This window comes from Dipteris shenzhenensis, chromosome 20 (assembly GCF_047967505.1).
Source record: "Dipteris shenzhenensis isolate YYH24624 ecotype China chromosome 20, Dip_SZ_1.0, whole genome shotgun sequence".
In the NCBI taxonomy this organism is placed as follows: domain Eukaryota; kingdom Viridiplantae; phylum Streptophyta; class Polypodiopsida; order Gleicheniales; family Dipteridaceae; genus Dipteris; species Dipteris shenzhenensis.
The window spans coordinates 723,281-741,307 of record NC_141615.1 but is presented as its reverse complement, the minus strand read 5'-3'; the positions used below and the strand labels follow the sequence as shown (position 1 = coordinate 741,307).

Sequence of the window (18,027 nt, the reverse complement as noted above, 5' to 3'; positions counted from 1 at the left end):
CATATGTTCCACATCACTGGGGCTAGCAACTTTTTACCGGAAAGTCCTGGTACTGATAAAAAACAAAAATAGCTTCGAAGAAAGGGATGAATGCAAGCTCCTTTTCCATACAAATACAAACAAGCAGTTTGCGATTGTGAACACATATAAATCACCAAAAACGAAAACACAAACACTGCTGCGAATGCTTGAATGTATCCTAGAAGAAATACTGGAGGGGACGATAACATACATTGTGGGTGACTTCAACATCAACTACAATTCAAACAAAGACCCAACAAAAAAACTGAAAGGTCTGATGCGAGAGAACGGGATGCGACAATTGATTGCTGAAAGCTCTACAGTACGTGGATCTACTATTGATCACATATGGACAAACACAAAACAAGAGCACCCAAAGTACTGAACAAATTTCGTATAGTGGTCTGACCATTCTCTACTCTATACAAGAATAGAAGCTTGAAAATATATAATATACCAAATGAGTTTTGCCCATTGTCCGGGTCTCCAAAAAATGAAAAACAAGAACAAATATAAAACAATCAATGGCAGGCCCATTGAAGAGTCTTCAACTTGTTTTCAACATCTTTCATAAGGAGTCAAGCAACTTAACAAGAATGCTTCTAAGACTGTAATTCATAATTAGAGTACTCAATCATGATGAGTTTTGTACACTGTGATGACAAATTTCGTATGTATCATAGATTTCGTTCCACAATTGACTAGTTTAACGTTAACTTAAAGTAAGACAAGAGAATCTGCTTGAACAATGCCATCACATATCCTGTATGCCAGATGTTGTGCATGAGTATATTTCGCAAAAGGAGCACATGCTTCCGGCCTGTTTCACTACTGGAGTTGGCCACTCCCGCGGCTTGCTATAGCGGCTACTTCAAAAGACAGACGAGGGTCTTGCCCTTGGTTGCCGCTCTCCCCCGTCAATCTTGAAATCTTGCCTTTCACCTTCTGAACCAAGGAGGGTTTCTGCGGCTTGTCCTCTTCAACCGACTCCGAAATCACCATTCCCGGAGTTTCTCTTATGTTTGTTTTCTCATTTCTTTGATCACCTGCCGGCAAGGACTGGTCCTCTGGCACGCCAAGGCAAATCGTCTCGATTCAGAAAGGGTAAATATAACAAACAACACGAAGATCTTGTTTACCTGATCTATTCGCGGTAAGAATGCTACCAGGATTTTCATCTTCGACAGCGGCGTGTACAGCAACTGAAGGCGACACATCTTGGACATGATCATCAGCCTCTCCGTGCGGAGTCTTAGCGTGCAAATGGATATCAGCCATAGCTGCGAACTCTGTGTTTTGCAATAATTCCTGTGGATCTATGTAGCAAGCCAAAATTCAACATATGTCCTTTGCACGTGTCCCTCCACAAAGTAATCTATACACGTTTGCTGCACGTGTCCAATCCAAAACTCAACCGGTGTCCTCTCTCCACAATTTCACCGCATTACGTCTTCGCGTAGACTTGAATTGGAGTTTGATAAGAAGCTTGACATCATATATTTTTGGCCTGCCACGTTTAGAGTGGGAGCCTTATTGACGGTGGGGCAAGGCCCCCTCCCCCCCTCTCTCTCTCTTCTCTCTTCTCCTTGCTGCACATCCAAGTCCTCTCTCTCTATCAGGTCCTCTCTCTCTCTCTCTCTCACGCTGCGTATATGAGGCAGGCATTATGAATGCTTTATGAGCTTTCATATTGTTTGCAGGGTGCGGTTTTTGGCCTGCCTCGAATGGGGTAGGGCTTAGTATACGTTTTGTGTTTAAAGAGAAAAATGGTTCATTCTTGGAATTTAACAAGATGAATATGATTCATTCGGCCTACCCCAAATCTGTAATGAATTTATTAGATGTTAGTTCTGTTAACTTTGTTTGTAACATATACAATTGAGTAGTCCAACCAGTAAATATAACAGGGTCAATCATAGTGTATTGGACAGAAAAGAATAGTGTTGATGCTGACTTTGAAGAAGCCATGCAAACAAAACACAATGCTGTCAGGTATACAGATTGAGGCATATGTTTTGCCATACAACCTCAGCATAAACCATTCATCGTCACAACAATACATCTACGCCCAATAAATTATTCAAGTGGCTTGATCGATGCTGCAAGTGAAAACATCGCTCCAACAACATCTTCAAAGAATGACTATGAATTCAATACAGCAACACATAGGCATGTGGATATTTCTCTGTTTCTCGGTAACGTAAAAAATTGGATTATTGAGAATAGGAAGATTCATTTGTCAGAGTAACAAGTTTTTTAAAATTAAAAATACTGAGATTCAATTGGAACAGCTTAATTTATAACAGAGATGCACAAAAGAAATATTCTTTGCAACATACATGATGACACCATCATCTAAAAAATTGTGAATGAGTCGTGAATGAGTGTTTCAGTGTTTTGCAACAAACGACAACTGCAGACAAGCAAATATGTTAAATATCTGCAGCGATTGAAAATACTATTCACTCGTTGTGAAGCTTTAGGTGCATACCGTGGTCCGATCCTTGGGATTTGGTCCATCAGGTACAATAATTTGATCAGAGGAAGGGCCATCCACATCAACTTTCAGCACAACGAATTGTGTCCATCACAGAGGTAAAGCTACAACTTGCAGGTTGCATTTGGTTGTTGCCCATGGCACATAAGTGTTGATTGACCTGTCTGGATGGAAACAGATTTCACCATCGAATGACTCACCCTTCACAACACTGGTTGATGCGTAGACCTATACGTAAGGACACGTTGCAAGTCCCTCCCTCACCTGCACTTTTTTTAATGATTGCAGGGCCTTCTATCATATAGAAATTGTCAACTTCAATGACATCTCTTAACTGTGCCACATACGCGTGTGGGACATGGAATGTTATTGTTTGGCAGCAATCACTATCCGTAAGATCAACTCTCATGCAAATAGCGTATCATACATCGTTAGCCTTGGATGTACCACACACAACACCTTCCCCGTCTTCTCCATTGCAACCAGTCACATGCAACTAAATTTATGCAGAAATAAATGCATGCACGGTCTAAGACCTAATAGGCAAATGACATGTGCAATGTACCCACAAAAGTGCGAAAAAAGAATAATAATAAAGAACTCGTATTTCACTTCTTAAATAAGTCCAAGCCCTAGGGCCAAGACAAAAATTACTAATTTTTTGTCATCATTGTATTTCTATAAGCATGCTTATGGTTTGTGTGATCACTGATGATTCATTCTACTTGTTGGTGATTATACACATTTTCTAACACGGATTGTGGAGGTGTGGAGCGGATTGTGAAATGCACGCATGGGTTGCCATTCTTTAGTTGTGTATGCAGGCCTTGCAATGGATCATGGCAGTCTCTTATGCAAGCGTTGTTTGTATTCCGTGTTTGTGTGATACATGCATGGGCTGGTTTTTCTCACGTTCTGTGGAGTATTCTTGGCATGTTTGTGGTGTGCCAAATGAGGTGGGATTCTATGGCAATTTGTTCATTCAATTTTGACACATTGGATCCTGTGGTGGTTGGTGGTTCTGGCTATGATGGATCCATCATTGGCTTATGCTTCACAAACTACGGCGATCGTTGGCTAGTTAGAAGCAGCAGCCCTTGTTGCCTACCAATCAACTCTCCACCCTTGCTTTCTCACCTCCTTGTGGAGACTTGAGATAACAAGAGCTTTGAGTCTCACCGCTACCAACCTCCCATGCTCATCTTCATCAGTTGGAGCTTCGTACCCCTACATTGATTCCTTCCACTTTCTCGCGCTCATCTTCATCAACTGGAGCTTCATGCCCCTGCATTGATTCCTTCCATTCTCTCCCACTGTTTTGTAGCTCTCATTAGGTCCTGCATCCTCAACCGGTTTGCAGGTGGGAGAATGCAATGAACTGACTAACTGATGACATACTGCACGACGACCTATGGCTTGAAGTAAAGAGAACCATCAATTTGTGTTTTTTTTTAATGCTCAAAATGGAGGCAACAAGTGGCAAACTAGTATGGATCCTTGCTCACCTTCTTCCTAAAGTCTAACAGTATGCTCCTGGCAGCTTCAACCTGTGAATTCGAAGTTTGAGGACTCCTATGATGAGTGCTTCGAGTGATACAAACCTTCGATGGAGGAGCAACAGATTGAGTAGAGCCAGGGGCTGTCACAAAATCCAAAAGCAAGACAATGATCCAAAGCAGTAAGATGGTGCTACAACAACTAGGCTCGTGTAGGGTGCTACTGATTGCCATCCTTGAAAGGAGGCAATCTTGACGACGATGATCCGTGTAGTAAACTAGACAAAAGTGTTATATTATTTAAAATGAAAAATATGGGTCGTGACTCGCAACTTGCAATGTATATGATAGCTACAATAGCTAGGATTGTGAATCATGATGAGGATGTCAATCAAGCTAAAAGTGGTAGAGTTTTCTGTAACTCTAGCAGCTAGTCTGAAAGGGTGCATCAAATTGATGGCACAGGATGGACAGAGTATGATCGTCCTTATCCATCAAACCAACAGCAACATTGCTTTGCTTTGAGAACCACTTCTTGTTTCAATTCGATCTTTTCTTGTTAATTGTTTAAGAACAACTTCAAAGAATCTTCTTTGGACCATTTGGACACCTTCAATCTTCAATTTCTTTGACTTTGAACTTTCTTCTTTCAGTCTTTTAAAGCTCTAAATTGAGGTTGCACGGGCAAACACTACAAGGCACAGGCCATTTTTCGACACAAATACCAACCTCTTTTACACTAAAAAGTTTTTTCTAATGGGCAAAAAGGTTGGCATTTATGTCGCTGTTAGCGTCAAAAAATGTATGTCACTATATACACGTTGTATATACTGACGCTAGTAAAGGTCGGTATATACCGACACTAGTATAAATCATCCGTATATACCAACCTTTAACTTAACTTTTTAAAAAAATTAGTGGGGCAAAACAGGGCTTGCTATGGCCCCATTTTGCCCTACTATTGTTTATTTTTTTGCATTACAAAAGAATGTTTATAAGCAAACAGGCGAGATAAAACTCTCAAACCTTGTTTATTACAAAATTTCCCTTGTGAAAAGAGTGATAAAAAATCTTTCAAACGAGTCGATAGACAAAAGCATATACATGCCAAAGTATATATAACCTTGTTTGTTACAAAATTTCCCTTTCAAAAAGGGTGATACAAAATCGCTAAGCATATACATGCTGAAGTATATACAAACTACTACTACTGCGCTCATCTGACTCGTCAGAGTCGTCATTGTCGCCCTGGCCCTCGTGACCTCTGCTTGATCCCTGGTCCTCTTTGATGTCGTCTAAGCCAAATCCCCTAAGAACTGCCTCCTCGTCATCACCACTCACCTCTACTGATGGGACGTTCAAGCTTGCACCTTAAGAGTGAAACCATTTTAATTTGAAATTATAATGGAACTTAAAGAATAAAACAATTTAAAAAGTGAGATTACAAGTTAGAGTAGACTTATACCGAGCAAGCAGCCACCGCGACCTAATTGACTGCCACTCCCTATGCCTCCATCGCAATAAACCACGACCTCGCTGCTATGCTAAATGCGCGTTTTGTCTCTTCATTCGTAGGAAGGCGACCAATCGTAGATTGCTGTGGACCCAAATTACAAGAGTTAGATAAAGTGCATGCAATATGTAATGAAACAAATAGAACAATAAAGTAAATGAGAAGAAGTAGACTTACCACCCATGCCTCGAACGCGACCGTTCCACCACTACCGAGGTGCGAAGCACCTACTATGTCCAGCCGTCTCCTCGCAGCCATCCTCTGATTGTCAAACTTTTGGGGGTTGTCCCTCGGCTCTTTCTTCAAAAACTTCCAGTCAGCTTTATCCACCCAGCTGGGTTTAGGCTTTTTCACCACGATGGCTTCTCGCAAGTCCAACTTGCGATGCTTCAAGACAGAGCACACATGCGCTCTCGCATGTAATTGTCATCGAACTCCCACCTGGAGGGGTTAGTGTATTGTCTTTTCAATTCCTCAATCACTACCTTCTTCTTTTTTCCATCTTGGTGTCGCCAATCAATTGTTATACCGCTCTTGAAATGGTGGCTCATAAACTGCCTAATGGTGGCCAGCACTTCTTTGCCCTTTCCATTTTCTATGATCTCTTTATCCCTAATGAGGTCATAGTATAGGTCCTTGGGTGGGGGAGTGGCAGTAGCAGAGCTAGAGCGAGGGGTGGTACTGCAAGTGCTTAAAGAGTGAGGAGTAGCAGAGGGAGTGGGCTATGGGGTGCCGCTACCTATGCGAGGTGGAGAGGGCAAGGGACCTGACTACTGGTACTAGGTCTCACGACCAAGTAGAGACCTGTAGGGATGTGAGTGTGTTGACTCGTCTTACCTCGAGTCACCACAGTACCCTCGACCCTTCCTACTCTCACTGGACTTACGATGGTGGGTACGCCCAGGTGATGACCCCTCGGTCAAAGGGGCTACAGGGGATGGCTATCGAGTATGAGGGGTGTAGGAGAGGGAATAGCTGAGGTCCTCTGGGACAGCAGAGAGAAGAATCTCATTGTGTCCACTCATGGATGCAACAAACTCGTTGGGACTCCCGAGGAAGCCATGGGTTGCTAGCAAAGGAGTTCCCTGAGGGGTAGTCGCAATGCTAGGCCCGAGAGGAGTCGGCCCAGGGGTAGTTGCAGGGGTAGGCCCCTGAGGAGTTGGCTGAGGGGAATCAAAGTCCTCTGGAGAGTAGAGATCAAGAGTCTCCTCCTATGAGGGGTTCCGTACTCTCCAGACGTGCGACGTGATGCCATGTCTATTTGGGGGGATTGGACAAACGCAAGCAGAAACACAAAAATAAAAACAAACATAAGAGCGGGTAAGAAGCAAAAGGACAATTTACTTAAATGACAATTTATTACTTCAAACTCAAATTCAATTGAATAAAACTATGAAAAGATAATTATTTACTTAAGACAATTTTGAAAAGACAATTATGAAAGGACAATTATTTACTAAAGACAAGTGGAATCCAAGAGAGTTTTCATATACAAAAAATATAAAAAAAAATAGTCTTGTTAAACGAGCTCTCATATACAAAAAATATTACAAAAATAGCATTACTAAGCAAAATCTGTCTCCAAAAGAGACATTCTCCAAAAATGCCAAAATAGAGGAGGTCTACTACTTTGCATTACTATCGAGGTACTTTCCTCCAACTCACATCTAAACAGTTCACTCAGGACCTCATCTTCCATGTCTTCTAATATATAATCATACTCTTCATGGATTATGTACTTGCAGTCCATGAAGACCTCTACACAATCCATTATGTCCTTTATAGTGTCATTCTTGCTATATAGTCGATCGTTCCGGTCTCTCCTAAGCTTACGGAAATCCCGTAGGTTGTTTTTTGCCTTCCTCAGTATTTTTCGCTCCACGCGCACTCAGTCAGGACCCACCCACGTGCACGCACTTTGATGTTATACTTCACCCAGTATGTATCATGCGTAATTTTCTCTACTACACGTGATAGAAGAGTTTGGATGTTCCGAATCACTCCAACATGGGGAATCGGGTTGGGATTTTGGGAAGACACTCGTGGGTGAGGGTATTCCATTTAGAACCTGTTAAATAAAAAAGAACCAAATACAGCTAAGGAGCAAAAGAAAAAAGAGGTGGAGGACAAGAAGAAGAAGAGAGATGACAAAGAGGAGAAAAGAGGGGAAAAGAGAGAATGAAAGAGAGGAAAAGAGAGGGAAAAAGAGAGGGAAAAAGAGGAAAAAAGACAAGGGAAAAGAGAGAATGAAGGCTTAAAGGAAAGAGAGGAAAGGAGAGAAGGAAAAGAAGAAAAGAGAAGAAAAGAGAGGAAGAGAGGATGAAAGAGAGGAAAAAAGAGGAAAAAAGAGAGGGGAAAAGAAGAGGAAAAGAGAGAATGAAGGCTTAAAGGAAAGAGATGGAAAGACAGAAGAAAAGAGAGGATGAAAGAGAGGAAAAAAGAGGAAAAAAGAGAGGGGAAAAGAAGAAGGAAAAGAGAGAAGAAAAGAGAGGAAAAAAGAGAAGGAAAGAGAGAAGGAAAGAGAGGAAAAGAGAGAAAAAGAGAGAAGAGGGTGAAAGAGAGGATGAAAGAGTGAAAGGAAAAGAGAGGAAAAGAGGAAGGAAAAGAGAGAAAAAGAGACAAGAGGTGAAAGAGAGGAAGAGAGGATGAAAGGAAAAAAGAGAGGGGGAAAGAATGAAGAGGAAAAGAGAGAATGAAAGAGAGGAAAAGAGAGGATGAAAGAGAGGAGGGAAAGAGAGGGAAAGAGAAGAATGAAAGAGAAGGAAAAGAGAGAATGAAAGAGAGGAAAAGAGAGGGAGAAAGAGAGGAAGAGAGGATGAAAGAGAGGAAAAGAGAGGGGGAAAGAGAGGAAGAGAGGATGAAAGAGAGGAACAGAGGATGAAAAAGAGGGAAAAACAAAGGGGAAAAGAAGAGGAAAGGAGAGAATGAAAGAGAGGAAAAGAGAGGAAAGAAAGGAGGAAAAGAGAAGAAAAGAGAGAATGAAAGAGAGGAGGAGAAGAGAGGGAAAGAGAAGAAGGAAAGAGAGGAAACGAGAGAAGGAAAGAGAGGAAATGAGAGAATGAAAGAGAGGAAAAGAGAGGGGAAAAGAGAGGAAGAGAGGATGAAAGAGAGAGGAAAAAAGAGGGGGGAAAAGAATGAAGAGGAAAAGAGAGAATGAAAGAGAGGAAAAGAGAAAGGAAAGGAGAGAATGAGAGGAGGAAAAGAGAGGGAAAGAGAAGGAAAAGAGAGAGGGAAAGAGAGGAAAAGAGAGAGGGGAAAAGAGGATGCTTAAGAGAAGGAAAAGAGAGGATGAAAGAGAGGAAAAGAGAGAGGGGAAAGAGAGGAGGAAAAGAGAGAAAGAGAGGAGAAAAGAGGGGAAAAGAGAGGAAGAAAGAGGAAACGAGAGAAGAGAGGAGAGGGGAAAGAGGGAGGAAAAAGAGAGGAGAAGAGAGGAAGGAGAGGAAATAAGAGAGGGGAGAAGAGAGGAGAAGAGTTCCTATGCCCATCACGATAGCTAGCAAGTCGATACAATCACGAAAAGTGAGGGGGTTTCCATTTTTCGAGCGAAAACCCCCAAGTGACGAGCGAACAAAAGATGGGAGGGGTCAAAATATATAGGCTCATCATTTTTGGGAAGCACAAAATTCCAAATTATTTCAAGGAATATGTAAGTAAACATGAAATATTGATGAACACAGATAGATATAAATATACCTTTATATAATATACATATATAATGTCCAAATGGCGACTTATTTTATGACTTTCAAATATCCTTTCTTTTCCTTTCACCATTAGTTGGATCATGAAATTTTGAGCAAATGTCCTCTTTACAGCTCCTCAGGATGAGCTAAGAAAATAATATAACGTCTTTTTAATAGACCCTCTGAGTGTATTATGCTAGAGGAATATGGTTTAAAGAACTTGCCCCGGACACTATTTCACCGGCAGAATACCCTTGGAGAGCCTACAAAGAATGGGTCATGACTTTTGCTTAGCTCAAATTGAGGAGCTGTAAAAAGGAAAAATATTCAAAATTTCATGATATATGGAATGGTAGGCTTAAAATTATAATTTTTATAGATATAGAAGAGATAAATTGAAAGTTTCAAGATGTACATGAGAGTTACAACTTTTTCTCAATTCATATTATGGTAGGAAGGAGTTCAGTAGAGAGACCACGTTTCCTTAAAAGTACTTAGGTTTGGAGAATTGGGAATATTTTGAAAATACCTCCCTTGCCTTTCCATATTTGATAATGTATTAGAGATTAATTTATGATCGATAATAATGGCTTCAATTATGAGATTTTCAATATCATTTTCCTACTCATCCAAGGAATATGATATAATTGTTACATGAGAGCTTCTCAATACTTCAAATATGGGATTCCTAAAGCCAATGGAAACCCTTTTAAATTGATTGAATTACCATAATCCTCAAAAGAGAGTATGGTAGGGAGGGATTTATAAGAGTTTCTAAAGTATTCACAGTTTGTTCATATATAGATGATGTTCTTTAAAATGAGGGTTATAATGATAAGTAAGTATATGGCTCCATAAATGAGAAATTAAGAAATAATTGTATATTATTTTGAGAAATATACTAGCATGGTTGTGTCAAACATTATCTCTCGGACTTTTCTACTTGTAGGATTTTGCTTGAAAAATGTGCACATCCCTTGGAAATGACATGTCCTGGCACTAGATAATACCGTTCGGAAGAGGAGGTGTTTCGTGTATTGGCTCTATAAAAGAGAGGAAACATACCATTTTTAAGAAAACTAATTAGTGAAAGGAAGAGTTTGGAGAAGCAACATTCCAAAGGGATTGGACTGAGGAGACAAAGAGAAGCCTACAAACAAGGAGAAAGCATGAAAACAATAGGTATAGCTTTCATACTCTTCTCTTTCATGATTGTTTTTTGTGTATTGTTTCTTCCTTTAAAGAAATACAAGGAAAGTAAAGGAGGAGAGGAACTTTAGAAAAAGGAAGGGAAAGTGAAAGTAGAGGAAGGGAAAGTAGAGAAATACCAAGAGGTGAGCCTTCTTTCTTTCACCAAATCTCGTTTTTGGTCCCTCAACTCTGAAAATCAAGCATGAAAATAAGCACATGGGCTTAGCAATGCAAGGAGAAACATACTTCAATACTCACAAAATGAAATGGAGGAAGGAAAAAACCTACATTATTTAAATAGACACACCTTCTTGGAAAACATCCTTTCACACAAGTAGAGAGGGATAAGGGTGGAGAGGGAGCACAAGTGTTGGAAGAGAAGCTGGGTAGAGGTGAGGAGTGTGGGGAAGAGGTTAGAGGAAGGTGAGGTCGCCAAAGGAGAGGAAGGAGGAGAGGTTTTTGCTTTTTCCACAATAGGATTGTAAGGGTTGGCGATGCGCATGTTTCGAGTTTTAGGTCCCAGAGTCGGTATATACCGATGATGTTCCATCAATATATACTGATGCTATTCTATCAGTATATACCGACTCTCTATATCCCTTAAAGGTCGGTATACACCAATGGAATAGGGCATAAAGTCAGTATATACCGACGGTACATGGCATAAAAGCTAGCAATAAGCATTAAAGCTAAAATAGGCTATTTTTTGGATCTTGATTGGATTTTCTTACATTTTCTGTTGTGATTTTAGAGGTGTACAAATGGAAGGGATGAGTGGAAGCTCACCAGATGATGCGCCAATGCTCAGGAGCACAGAGTGGCTTACGAAGAGGTTGTATTGTCATTGCACTCATTGCAAACGAGAAGTACAACATCAACACCGTATTATCATGCACCGCTTGCAAATGTATGGGGAGGATCCCACACCAGTGTTGACCATTGGTGGTGCATGTGGTGATGGATCATCGGTAAGTCAATGCTATTTGAGTTCGTGATTAATATTTCATGCATATTTTACACGAAACCTTGAGATATGATCTTATATTTACACAAAACCTTGAGACTGGATGAAGAGGGTGGCAAGGGGGCACGTATACCTTCACATTTGGAGTAGGAGGATAGTCTCTCGGATGTGCCAGATGATGACGAGGGTATGGTGGACATGATGGATTCTATTTTTAGGGCACTACATCACATGTACACGTGATGTCTGAGTTTGAGGTCGTGGTGCGAGAGTTGCAATCAACACGATTGTACGAGGTTGCTAGGATGTCAAAACTTTGGGCTTGTCTCTCAATCTTGAATCTATAAGCAAAGTATGGGTGGTCCGATACAAGTGTCTCGACCTTAATGAGGTTAGCGCATGTATTTATTTATCTCATAATTTGGATCTTTATTGTTTTGATAATCATCATAGTTTCTCATTATTGGAAGCATATGTATGTTTGAATTGCAATAGGTTGCTCCAAAAGATGTTGCCTGCACCAAATACCATGCCCGTATCATGAGATGAAGCAAAGAAGATGTTGACGATGGTGGGTATGGAGTATGATACCATCTATGCTTATCAAAATGATTGTATTCCCTTTCATCGTGAGCATGGAGATTTGGCTAGTTGTCCAGAGTGTGGGGAACAACGACATAGAGATGACTTGTAGGGTGAGCAGATCCTAGTAAAGGCCTTGAGACACTTTCCCATCATTGCTAGAATACAACACATGTTCCCATGTAAATCCATAGCGGAGTTGATGACTTGGCATCATTTCCACCAATAGATGATCCATCATCTACCCTTGATTGTATACCTGTGGGAGTACTTGGTGGTACCATTTCTTGCACATTTGGTGCATGGACAGCTTGTTGTCTATCAACATATGCAGGTGGATTCACATCCTGGAAAGTGATTCTCCTCATTTCCACATCCCTCATGGGTGCCTTATGCATCTTCTTCTCATTGAAGACTACATCATGGCTGTGTATGATCTTCTTTGCTTCTGGATCCCAGAGATGATAGCCCATCTCTCCACTTTCACCATAACCCAAAAAGATGCATTTCCTAGACTTAGGATCTAGCTTCTTTCGAAGCTCTTTTGGCACATGTGCATATACCTCACACCCAAATATACGCAAATGAGAGTAAGAGGGCTTCTTACCACTCCATGCCTCTTCAGGAATACCACCATCCAAACTCTTACTAGGTGATCTATTGATCACATGCACTGCAGTCTTCATTGCCTCAGCCCAAAAACCACCAGAAAGACTTGCATTGGAAAGCATGCATTGCAACCTTTCTTGAATGGTACGGTTCATCTTTTCTGCAACTGGATTTTGCTCTAGAGTATGAGGGGATATGAGCTCCCTCTTAATCCCACGTGTATCACAGAAATGTTGAAAGTCATGAGAGAGATACTCTCCACCATTGTCAATCCGTAGGCATTTAAGCGTTCTACCTGACTGATTCTCAACCAAGGCTAGCCATTTCTGAAATACCAGGAACACATCACTCTTCCGAGCTATAGCATAAGCCCACACTTTCCTAGTTGCATCATCAATGAATGTCACATACTATTCCGCCCCGCCTAATGACCGTGTAGGCATGGGACCACATACGTCTAAATGCACCAAATCAAGCTTTTCAAACTCTTTCTTTCCCCTTCTTTTATGGGCTGATTTAGTCTGCTTCCCATAGAGACAGTGCTCACAAAATTCAAAATCAAAAAACTCAAATGCAGTATATAACCCAAATGGCATAAGAGTTTCATTCCATTCTGGCTCATGTGCCCCAACCTGCAATGCCACAAAGAAGTGCTTGGCTGCTCGGTTATTACAACAACATGATCATTTAAATACCCCTAATACATGTAAGGGATACAAAGTCCCACACTTGGCACCCCTGGCCAAAAGCATAGAGCCCTTCTGAATTTTCCAACTCTGAAAGCCAAAAGTGGTGTGAAAACCAGCATCATCTAGCTGACCCACTGAAATAAGACTCTTGGTCAACTTAGGAACATGTCTCACATGTTTCAAAATAAATGCAGACCCATTTGCAAAAGAAAACTTTATGTCACCTGCTCTGACTATGTCACATGCATAGTGATTTCCAAGATGCACACAACCTGTCTTTCCACTGTCATAGGTGGAGAACCATTCCCTATGGGGAGTAATGGGGAGTAACATGGAATGAAGCACCAGAATCAAAAATCCAATCTTGGGAATATGCATCATCTGAAGTGGTAAGCAACTTTGCAAATAAACTAGACATGAAGAGAATGTCATTGTTACTATCATGTGTGACTGCATTGATCTCCTCGATCTTCACTTTTCCTTTGTCCTCCCTTGGACTCTCTTCCTTTTGATTTGCACCCCAATTTGCATTCTTTTTCTTATCCTTTTGCTCTCTTTTCAGCCTTGTAGCAATCCTTTTTCATATGGCCCTTCTTGCCACAGTGGTAACACTCAATGTTCCATGCCCTGGATTTGCTTCAAGACTTCCCTCTTTCTTGGGACTTCCCCCTGAACTGTAATCTGCCCCTTTGCACATTTAAGGCTGCATCCTGCTTGTTGCCATCCATAGACTTCTGTCTAATCTCCTCGGCCAACAAGCTACTCACAACATCATCAAATTTTAGTACTCCACCAGGTACAGAGTTACTGACAGCTGTACGGAAGGTATCCCATGAGGATGGCAATGAACATAAGAGAAATATTGCCTTAGTCTCCGCATCAAAATTCATCTTCTGAGCCTGAAGCTGGCTGAAAATAATATTGAATTCATTCAAGTGAGAAGCAATGGAGACCCCTTCCTTCATCTGCAGCTCCAACAACCTCTTCATGAGGTAAACTTTATTAGAGGCAGTTTCCTTTTCATAAGTGGCACACAGTTTCTTCCACAAATCTTTCGTAGTCTGCTCATTTACTACTGTGAAATAAACTGACTCTGCAAGATGAAGTCTAATAGTAGATTTTGCTAATGCATCCAACTCATTCCAATCATCCTCAAACATATTTGCAGGCTTAGCTTCAATCCCTGTCAAGGGTTTAATCTGCTTCTTTTGAATAAACACATCCCTTATTTGTTCTTTCCACAAAGAAAAGTTTGTCCCATCAAACTTTTTAATGCTAAAAAACTCCTTTTTAGACATGGAAGAGGATGCCATGATGCAAATGAAGCAAAAATCCCAAATGCTAGTGCCTACAAGAGAGAATCACACCAAATACCAGGTGCACCCAAATGTGTATGCCACAATAGAGTGCAATATCACCAAAACTCAAAGCTCAAAGCATCAAAAGATGCATCTGACTCATGTGCATATACTATGCATCCATATGAGCAAATCTGGCCCAAAAGAAAATGCCAACTGCAATGGCAATCCAAAATGCCAATAAGTGCCAAATGACTCAAGCATAAACACCGCGTCCACTAGCATATACATCAATAATATCTCATCCAAGAGAGCATAGCACTATCAATGCATCACCTACAATGTGTTAAAGCTGTCCCTCAGCATAAAATAGCATCCATGTGCAAAGCGTCCATAAAAATAGCATCCCACAAGGCAATTTGGGCCTATCAGTGCATCCAATAAGCACTGCAATGCATCCAAATGGCCTATAAATCATCCACTGCAACCCAATGCACACCACAAATGAGCACACACTGCTCAAACTGCAACCAGAGTGATCTGCATAAGGTATGCTCAAGAAATCATAGTCCCACGGTAATGACCGCTACTGAAAATAGAACTTGAGATGCCTCAAAACATGGGTGCCATTGCATAATCGGACTCAGCAAGAAAATCTGCAAATATCTCTCTTCTGCCGAAACTCCAAAATCCCAACCGATGAGTGAGAAATGGGAGTCAACACTTATCCACTACCATGTGGCATATATCTAAGGTTTCAAAACCTTAGAATGAAAAATGCATAATAGAGAGACGAAATCGAATACACAGAGATCTATAACTCTAAAAATCCTCCACCGAATCACGTAAGAACTGATAGGTAGGGGTTTTTGGGTGTCTGAAATGCAATGGGACAGACGGTTTCGAAAACCATGGTCTCAATCACTGGGTGCAACACACGGACTGAAAAACGTTTTTGGAAACAGAGCTAATTGTAAACTCCACCGGAGTGCAAATGATGAGCAACATAGAAGTTTTAGACCTCCTGAGTCCATTGGAACTGACAGATCTACAAATGGTTGCTCCAAACTTGAGTTCCAACACTCGGGTAGAAAAACGCAGAAACTGACACAATGAGTCAAAAATCCAATGAAATGATTCCAGATTCAAGAATGAAGGTGTTTCCAAGCTCTTGAAGTGAAGTGGACACCAAAAGCAAGCAATAGTTGCCTCTACAAGTCAATATGGAGTCTCTGTCATCGAACGGAACAAGGAAAAGCTCAAAAAATGACTTTTTCTTTGAAAACACTTAACAGGCTCTCAAAACCACTTCGCAAAGCCAAAGTGACTTTTACAAAGGTTCCTCCAAGGTCTCTATACACTCAGATGCAAGTAAAGTCACCCACAAAGCTTCCCACAGAGCTTCTCCTTCCTCCCACAGAGCTGCTAAGCTTCCAAGCATTCACACACGCTCAGCTAGATCACCCAGGCTCTGATACCAGTTGAGAGTGCTCTCAACGGAAGCAAGAATGGAAGAGGGAGAGAGAGAAATAGAGAGCCACACAAGTTTTGGTGGGTGCAAAACACCCTAATCTTCTTTTTCATTCATTTATATATGTGTTTGAGTATTGTACATAACCGGGGTAAAGGCACAGTGACCTTTAACCCCTAGAGGTGTATTTAATACTCTACAATTCAAACCAACATTACCTTATATGAATTAACAACACATTAAAAATTCCAACCATGATTCAATCAAAATTATTGCTTATGACATGGTATCTTGCAAGGAAGAGAGTTTGATCAAATGTACATTTTTGTATTATAATCTCTCCATTAAAATACAAAGACTCTTCATAGCCTGTAGCTCCTCTTTGCTACCTCTAATACAAATAAAAAAGAGGCTTTTTAAATCCCCAAGTAAGATCCTAATACTAATACCATTAAGGCTCTCCTCTCAGGGTAGCCGGGCACAAAGTTTTTTACACCATTGCCAATGGGATACAATGCAATAGGGGAAGCCATGTGATGTGGGTCACAATGATCAAGCTGTCAATACTTTGATGCACTTCAGTAGTTAAGTAGGCCATTCTAAAAATTGGATATGGAAGACCACAACGTATCCTCCTGCTTGACTAATATAGTGCACCAATGAGAGATTTCAAATGCCTCCTGCATCAATTCAACAACCATTACATTAGCAAACCTAACAAAGCACATGATTACATTAAAAGACCATAAAATATAAATCAATACATAGGATGCTTACCATCATGGCATTGTCTCCTTTAACAATGCAAGCAAGGAAAATAGGTATAAACTATAAACTTTATACGTGAAAACTTTAGGCATGAAAACTTTATACATATAACTTGAAAACTTTGGACATGAAACCACAAAAAAACCATCAAAATAAAATTCATCAATGCTTTTAGTCCTCCAAGTCCTGAAGAAAACCTATGCAAATTCCAAAATTCCCAACCTACAATTTATGGACAGCTTGTACTAGTCAAACACATTGTTTGATGTTGCACGAGGGATAAAATGGACATTTTCATGCATTTCTCTAGATTCTTGCCTATTATTTCACCATTTCAAGTAAAGTTGAAGGATTATACGTTTCATTTTCCATGACTAAAAGGTATTCCTACACATAACTTACAGACATTCCATTGTCAGTTATATCAAAGATTCCACTACTTCCCACTCCTATGTTAAAATAGGATCTTGTAAAGTAGATAGGCAAGGAAGGTACATAACCTAAGAAATACATCCTTCCTCTGGGGAAGCTTATGTGGACCCTTGGCAAAACCTTCCATGACTATCTAGTTAGTCAATTTGTAAGTTCAAGTCATCCAATGCATTTTTCATGTTCTATAATACACTAGAGCTTACAATATTGTCAACTTCTATCACTTTCTTCCTGACCATGCCTCTAGAACACACTAGAGCTCACAATATTGCCATCTTTGGCCACTCTGGTCACTTTGTTCATGACCATGCCTCTACAACACACTAGAGCTCACGATATTGCCAGCTTGTGTCACTTTCTTTCTGACCATGCCTCCAGAACACACTAGAGCTCAGAGCATTACCACATTGTGTCACTGTGTTCTAGACCATGCCTGTTGGGAAAACAATAGCTATAGGAGAGGAAAGAGCAGTTGTATCCTATATGAGAAGGAAAAGAAAGAGGGAAAAAGCTCCTGTAGGAGAGCAAAGAGTTAGCAAAATCATAGTGAACTTGCCTATGAATGATTCAAGTGGTTCCCACTCCTTAGGGTCCGAAGGGAAAACATCTGCCACCATGAATAAGAGCTCTTATAAACCAAACACAAAATTTCCAATGGACTCATTACACTTACAGGTGAAAAAGGTACAGAGATAGAAAGGCTCACAATGTGATCGTATCCTAGATTGATTGAATGATGGTTTACATGTTTCCGATGTAAATATGTTGCACTTTTGTGAGCCATCCTTTCTTCCCAAACTTGAACTTCAAGAT

The 18,027-nt window shown here is 40.6% G+C and overlaps 1 protein-coding gene across 2 annotated transcripts; it reads right to left on the bottom strand.

Moving 5' to 3' along the window:
• Positions 1 to 737: 737 nt before the first annotated feature.
• Positions 738 to 1,464, bottom strand: LOC147889101 (uncharacterized). Of its 2 annotated transcripts, none has more exons than XM_087391883.1 (2): positions 1,161 to 1,464; positions 738 to 1,088 (listed from the first exon to the last, which is right to left on the bottom strand). In XM_087391883.1, the coding sequence occupies exons 1-2, from the start codon at positions 1,297 to 1,299 to the stop codon at positions 850 to 852; spliced, it is 378 nt and encodes a 125-aa protein (XP_087248009.1). In that variant the 5' UTR covers positions 1,300 to 1,464; the 3' UTR covers positions 738 to 849. The 2 variants fall into 2 exon arrangements, with proteins under 2 accessions (XP_087248009.1, XP_087248010.1); XM_087391884.1 differs by having other exon boundaries at positions 1,188 to 1,431.
• Positions 1,465 to 18,027: the final 16,563 nt, after the last annotated feature.

Bases quoted from the DNA above. Each gene is read 5' to 3' on its own strand.
- LOC147889101 (XM_087391883.1), bottom strand. From the start codon at position 1,299: ATGGCTGATATCCATTTGCACGCTAAGACTCCGCACGGAGAGGCTGAT. The intron at 1,089-1,160 runs GTAAACAAGATC...TTGGCGTGCCAG, and splicing joins TCTTACCGCGAATAGATCAG to AGGACCAGTCCTTGCCGGCA.